General features: G+C 43.8%; 1 protein-coding gene across 3 annotated transcripts in view; it reads left to right on the top strand.

Moving 5' to 3' along the window:
• Nucleotides 1–131: 131 nt before the first annotated feature.
• The window catches only part of TSGA10 (testis specific 10), a 136,423-nt gene continuing 129,156 nt past the window's right edge, over nucleotides 132–7,398 (top strand). For all 3 annotated transcript variants that reach the window (XM_075563216.1, XM_075563214.1, XM_075563215.1), the window contains exon 1: nucleotides 132–255. In XM_075563216.1, the coding sequence (XP_075419331.1) occupies nucleotides 199–255 (57 nt within the window). In that variant the 5' untranslated portion in view covers nucleotides 132–198. The remainder of the gene's footprint in view (nucleotides 256–7,398) is intronic.

Here is a 7,398-nt window from a genome sequence, read left to right as displayed (position 1 = left end):
CTCAGGTACAGAGCGTGAGGGCGGGGCCTACGGCGGCGCTAACCGCCCCCGCCTCCTCCCCCGCAGACCCGCCTTCCTCCGCCTCCACCTGGGCGGGGCGGTCGATTTGGGGCCGGGAGGGGAGGAGAAAGGGGCGGAGTATGGCAGCGGGGAGGGACCTGGACCCCCAGCTGAGGCCGAGGCCTGGCAGACGCAGGGATGAGCTCCGGGGAGGACGGCAGCCCCAGAACCCCAGGGAGGGACCCGGAGCTCCAGGTAGAAGCAACGGGGATGCGTCGGGTTTGGGGAAAGCAGCTCCTGGGCTGGAAAGCCTCTGAGAGAGCAGCTGCAAGAGGGCAGGTGTGAGAGGGCAGGTGCGGCGGGGGTTAGGGAGGTGGATGACCCTTTAGCGGGGCATTCTCTGCTGGAGCTGCTCTTGGGGGCAAGAGCGGCCAGGGCTGGGGGAAGATGGATGATCCAGAACCCTCCGGTAGCAAACTTAGCTCCTGTTCTTGTTTCTTGGGAGTTTAAGGTTTGATCCTAGTTCCTATGGTGACCGCTTCGCTTCCTGCCGCAGTTCGCTGCCTGGTTGTTGAGGGGACTGTTTTGTTTAGAAACGCTTTGGAGTGGAGCTAAGGAATTTGGAGTCAGAAATTTGGGGATTCAACCTGCCTCTTCCTAACTCCCAACCTCTGACTTCTAAGTAAGCCCTTTTCTTTGTAGATTTTGGGAAGCGAAGGACAGAGATTACATACATTTGCATGAAAATCTTATTCTTTCAATAGAAAGAATACAGAGGAAAGGCATTGTATACTGGTTAAAATTTTTTTTGAGACCGAAATTGGACACTTCATGTGGGGACCATGAATCCGATATCAAAAAACTCATAGGAATGCACTTTAAAAATAAAGTAAAAAAATCAAGGATTCTGGAAAAGCTTTTTAGAGGAAAACAGGTCTCCGTTGTTTGCCTTCTTCCAATCCAGGCCTTGGTACCTCAGAATATTGTTTTTGACTTTCTCTGCTAGTTTTGAGCATTTCAAATACACGTTGCTTACCTGTAATGATGTAAGCAGAATATCAGTGGGTTTGTAACTGGAATAAAATAGGATAGTTATAAAGGTGAGGTATCATCTCATTCAGATTTTCTCCAGTCTAAAAATCATTCCCATCCCTTCACTCTATGGAACCAAACTCAATGCAATTAAGTTGATTCTAACTCATAGCACCCCTTCACTTCTAACTGAGGTAGGAAGGCACATTAATAAAAATCTAATTTAAACCCTAAGCTTTAGTAGTATTTAGTGATAACTTCTAAAATATCTTTAAAATTTTTGTTTTGTACTCCTCTGGAAAAAAAATCACTGTTTATAGCCCATGATATAATCAAGAGCTTCGCTGGGCTTTCTGCCTTCTTGTCTGCTTTGGTTCAGTTGCCTAGACCAATGTGTTTTAGGGTAACTTGGTTTAAAAATTTCTCCATATATTAAAATAACAAAAACAACAACTACAATCACATTCACAGTCAGCAAGTCAATGCCGACTCATAGGATTGTATAAAACAGGGTAGAAATGCCCTTGTGAGTTTCTGAAATTGTAATTCTTTATGGGAGTAGAAAGTCCTTTCTTTATGCAGAGGTCATTAAGGCAGATACTGTTCTTCCATTTTCTACCGCACACCCTCCTCTCCAGAAGTAGACACTGTTTTGACTTCTATGATGTTCCTTATTGTTTGACTTTTAAAAAAATCGTTTTATTAGAGGCTCATACAACTCTTATCACAATCCATACATACATCAATTGTGTAAAGCACATTTGTACATTCATTGCCCTCATCATTCTCAAAATATTTGCTCTCCACTTAAGCCCCTGGCATCAGCTCCTCATTTTCCCGCTTCCCTCCCCGTTCCCTCCTCCCTCATGAACCGTTGTTTAACTTTTTTTTTAAGTTTCACCACCTTTTAAACACACATTTTGGTTTGTTTTGAACTCTTTAGAAGTGGAGTTATACAAAGTTTTCTTCTATTTGTGCTTCTTTAAACAACAGTAGGATTTAAGATTTATCCTCATTTTTGCTTATAGTTTCTTGATAAGCATTCCATTGTAAGAGTATACAATGGTTTATCAATACTGCTGTTGGTAGACAGTAAGATTTTTTTTTACAGTTGAGGCAACTAAGAACACAACTGTTATGCACCTTTCTATGAGGACTATTTTTAAAAAGGCAAAAACACAATCCTTGTTGACCTTCTGTGGAACCAGTTTTCAGAAGCCCATGTAAAGTTCAACATTTTTTATTCTATTAAAAAATTAGCAGGCATTTGTGAGCACATATTTGGTGCCAGGTATTTCAGCCAACACAGTACTTTTTCACATGATCTTACTTCCTACTTCACTGAGAAAAAAAAAAAAATCAAGGCTCTACCAGGTAAGAGCATCCTCAAACTTCTGCCCCCTCTACCTAGCCTTGCTGGTCTCAGAGGATAGTGCACATCGTTTCCTTATGTTTTCCTCTTATTGCCTTGGGGCCTTTCTTCTGTGATTAATGTTAACCCACACCTTGCAAATCTTTGTTTCTTTATGGTACGGTTTCTCAAAGACCTGGAGTCTTAGGTCTTTAGGGAGTTCTTGTCGTGCATCATCAGTTGATTCTGACTCGCCGCAATCCTATGTGATGGAGGAGAACTGCCCTACAGGGTTTCCTAGGCTGCAGTCTTTCCCAGAACAGTCTAGCAGGTCTTTTTATTTCCGAGCAGCTGGATGGCTTCCAACTGTAGACCCTTTAGCTTACAGACTTTTTAGTTAGCAACTGGGCCACCAAGACTCCTGACAGGGCATTCTGAAATCCCTTGAAAAGGCAAAGTTTGTGTGTATTTATTTGCATTTTCTTGAGGATAAGATGGGGCTTTTGTTTCATTCTGAAGGGGTTCTTCATGAAAAGAGAACCAAAAACATGTTTCTTTTGGATTTACCCTTCCACTACTTTAGTCTTCCTCAACTTGAGTTTTATCTCTTCCTCTCACAACCATGCTTTCTAAAAGAAGCTTACATTTTGTTTTCTCCTTTCTTTTGATTATTCTGTTTTCAAAAATGTATGGTGAAAGTATATACAAAACATGGTATTCAAGCCTACAATTTTTACATGGACAGTTCCCTGACAGTGGTTGCTTACTTCAAGTTTCATCACCATTCTCACTCCGTTACCCATATTGCTTTCTCACTATTAAGTTAGACCAAGGAACCTTGGTGGAGCAGTGGTTGAGCACTTGGCTTGTAGCCAAAAGGTCAGCAGTTCAAGCCCACAAGCTGCTCTGTAGAGAAAGACAGCTGTCAGCTTCCGTAAAGAAAAGTTTATGGCCTTGGAAGCCCTGTGGGGGCAGTTCTACTGTTTCCTCTAGGGTCACTATGTATAAGTTGGAATAAACTTGATGGCAAGGAGTTTGGTTTTGGAACTTTGGTCCTTTGCCTCTTAAAGTGCTCATCTGTACTTTAGAGTTATTGTTGTCAATTTGATATCAATAGATAGCTCTTTAAAAGCATACAGTGCTCAAGGCACATATTTGCTAACTTTTAGTTTAAAGATTCATGGGATAAAAGTGTGAAAGTTGTTTCCAGGCAGTAGACTCAAAGGTTCCTCCAGTATTCATGTATCCTGTAAGTCTGGTTTTCATAAGAATTTTAAGTTCTGTACCTCATTTTTCCTTCTGATCAAGATTCACCTATAAGGACTTGCTATTGGAGTAAAAGGGGCCAGGGAAAGAGAAAAACATAATTCAAAATGACTCATTGGTTTTTGCCTTGAGCATAGTGTCATTTGCATGGGGAAGATTAGGAGGACACAGGGGTGAGGGGCAAGTTTCAGAGCAGGGTGCAGGTGAGGGAATGAAGAGATTTAATTTAGGCATTAAAGCTGAGATGATTGTGGACATACAGTAAACACAGTATAATGTGTGGAATATGCCAATAGGTCTTGTTCATAATTCTCTGGAACATGGAGAGTGTATTTTGGTTGGAAGGAGTGCCAATCCCCCACCACTCATCACAGGTTGGATAGGCACAATTGTAAGGTTGTGATATATAAAGATTACATTAGAGTCATAGAGAGCATGAGAGATAGAAGAGAGAGTCAAATAATGGAGTCAGACACAATTCATGGTAGCATGCTCACCTCCTGGATGGCCATGATCTTACCAGCTGTGCGTGGGCCGAGGCGAGGTGGGGCGGAGACCCAGCAGGAGGCTGAAGGACCTGGCAGGAGGGTCGAGGACCCCGTTTACTGCTAATCAAGGGTTATATCTACTTCGGGGGGTGTGATTGCAGGTAACCCCACGTCACAGGAAGGGGCAGTACAATAGGCATAAGCATTATAGGCAGGGGATGTACAATGGACATAGGCGTAACAGGAAGGGGATGCACATAGGAATGGGAGGGACTAGAGGTATACATGTGACAAGATGGGTGGACCCTAGATTCATGATGGTGGCCTAATCTTGGTCACCCTTGGGTGGGCTTGACCTCTCTGGGGTCTCCTACAAGGAAACAGACAACTATCCTTATCAGAAGGGAGTGGGCCCTACTTGTGGGATAAACAGTGGTGACTTGCTTGCTCTAGATGGCTGATAACCCTTAGGGAGAATAACCCCTGATCTACTTCTGATGACCTCCAAGTGTACAGTCATTCACAAGCAGCTAAGTTTGTCATATATTTGGGGCGACAACTTGGGAGAAATCCTTCTGTTTCCCACAGTGTCTACTTTGTTTGGAAGAGGACAGGACAGAAGTACTTTTCCCCCAGTTCTTTTCTCTATATAGGCCATCTTGGTGGTGCTATGGGTTAGGCACTGGGCTGCTAACCACAAGGTTGGCAGTTCAACCCCCCCCCAGCTGCTCTGCAAGAGAAAGATTAAGCTATCTACTTCCATGAAGATTTATAGTTTCAAAAACCCAACACAAGGTCATTATGAGTCAGAGTTGACTCAAGGGCTATAGGTTTTCTCTATATTGGCATAGTATACTTTGCCATTCTACTGATTGGGCACTAATCAGGCTGTATCTTAATTTTTAATTGGTTTGTTTCAGACTTCTCTAAACTGAGCGAGGGTTGACATTGTGCCAGACTCTTCTAAGTGCTTGGTGTGTATGAGCCCTAATTCTCACAACGGCTCTGTGAGGCAGGTACTGTTTTATAGACGAGGAAACCATGGCGAGAGCAGTAACTTGTCCAAGGTTACTCAGCTAACAGGTGGCAGAATTAGGATTATGAACATAACATTTTGAATCCAGAGTACGTGCTCTTCACTACTATGCTATGTTGCCTCTCAGATGAGATGGCTTGGATGTTTGTGATGACAGTTTGCTGCTTATAAAATACTTTTACCTTGATTCTCCGAGAGCGATGCAAGAACCCAGGCTTCATTCTAGAGCAGCAGTTCTCAACCTGTGGGTCATGACCGCTTTGGGGGTCAAACAACCCTTTCACAGGGGGCCACCCAGTTCATAAAAGTAGCAAAATTACCGTTATGATGTAGCAACCAAAATAATTTTATGGTTGGGGAGTCACCACAACATGAGGAGCTGTATTAAATAGTTGCGGCATTAGGGAGGTTGAGAACCACTGTATCTAGAGGATCGGACTTTAGAGATCACATGATGTGAAAGACCCTCAGGTGGCCTCAGGGTGGGAGATTGACAGACCAGACAGTGAAAGTTCAGCTGTATCAGTGTCTCTCTCCTTCAGTAGTAGCACCTGCAAAGCTATTGTTGTTATTGTTGTTAGGTGCCATCGGGTCAGTTCCAACCCTATGCACATTAGAAGGACGCACTGCCCAGTCCTGGGCCATCCTCACAGTTGTTCCTGTGCTTGAGCCTAGTGCTCCTTAGAGACAAGGATGATGAGATTTCATCTTACATACTTTGGACATGCTGTCAGGAGAGACCAGTCCCCAGAGGAGGACATTATGCCGGCAAAGTAGAGGGGCGGTGCGAAAGAGAGAGGCTCTCAACAAGCGAGATTGACACCCGGCTGCAGCAATGAGCTCAAGGCTCTAATGCTAGTGTGGGGGAAGTAGCAACTATAGCAATATGGCTCAAACTAGCCTGAGAGATAATTTTGCAGGATGTTTGTTTTACTCAGTTTTCCAAAGAGAAGAAGGAAGTTGAGTTGTATCTGCTTTAACATTCCGCTTCATTACCAACCTTAAATTTGTATTGACACCTTCCTGTTATTTGAAGACCTCTGTGCAGGTTGGTGGGGCATAGGGAGAACTCTAGGACAGTACTTGCACTGAAGCGTTCATAATTGGAGATGACGTATCCGGTCAAAGTAATAAACCCAAAAGTCAAGCCCATTGCCATCAAGATGACTCCAATCATAGTGACCCTATTGGATGGAGTAGAATATTCTCATAGGGTTTCTAAGGCTGAAAAGTCTTAAACAGAAGCAGGTTGCCATATCTTTTTCCCTTGGAGCGGCAGGTGGTTTCTAACCACCAACCTTTCAGTTAGCAGCGGAATGAGTAACCACTGTGACGCCATTACTCCTTGAAAAACTGGTTGTTGTCATTAGATGCTGTCAAGTTGGTTCTGCTCACAATGACCCAATGTACAACAGAATGAAACACTGGTCCTGTGTGATCGCACAGTTGTGATATTTGCGCCCACTGTTGCAACTACATCTTTTTAAATCATTTTAATCATTTTAAAGGGGCACGCACAGCTCTGATCACAATCCATCCATTGGGTCAAGCACATTTGTGCATATGTTGCCATCATCATTTTCAAAACATTTTCTTTCTACTTGAGCCCTTGGTATCAGCACCTCCTTTTTCCCCTCCCCTCCCCACTCTCCTTCATGAACCCTTGATGATTTATACATTTTTTTTCATATCCTACACCGACTGCTATCGCCCTTCACCCATTTTTCTGTTGTCTGTCCCCCTGGGGGGATATATGTTGATCATTGTGATTGGTTCCTGCTTTCTCCCCCAACCTTCCCCTTATTCTCCTGGTATCGCTACTCATTGGTCCTGAGGGGATTATCTGACCTGGATTCCCTGTGTTGCGAGCTCTTATCTGTACCAGTACACATCCTCTGGTCTCGCTGGATTTGTAAGGTAGAATTGGGGTCATGATAGTGGACGGGGGGGGGGGTGGGGGGGCGCGGGGGAGCATTAAAAAACTAGAAGGAAGTTATATGTTTCATAGGTACTATACTGCAGTCTTCCTTATGACCCTCTGCAAAGGGATGTCCAATTGTCTACAGATAGACTTTGGGTCTCCTCTCCGCACTCCCCTTCATTCAAAATGATATGATTTTTTTGTTCTTTGATGCCTGATACCTTACTGCATTGACGCCTCGTGATCACACAGGCTGGTTACTTCTTCCATGTGGGTTTTGCTGCTTCTAAGCTAGATGGCCACT

This window comes from Tenrec ecaudatus, chromosome 11 (assembly GCF_050624435.1).
Source record: "Tenrec ecaudatus isolate mTenEca1 chromosome 11, mTenEca1.hap1, whole genome shotgun sequence".
Taxonomy (NCBI): domain Eukaryota; kingdom Metazoa; phylum Chordata; class Mammalia; order Afrosoricida; family Tenrecidae; genus Tenrec; species Tenrec ecaudatus.
The sequence above is the reverse complement of the archived record's forward strand: the minus strand, read 5'-3'. Positions and strand labels throughout refer to the sequence as shown.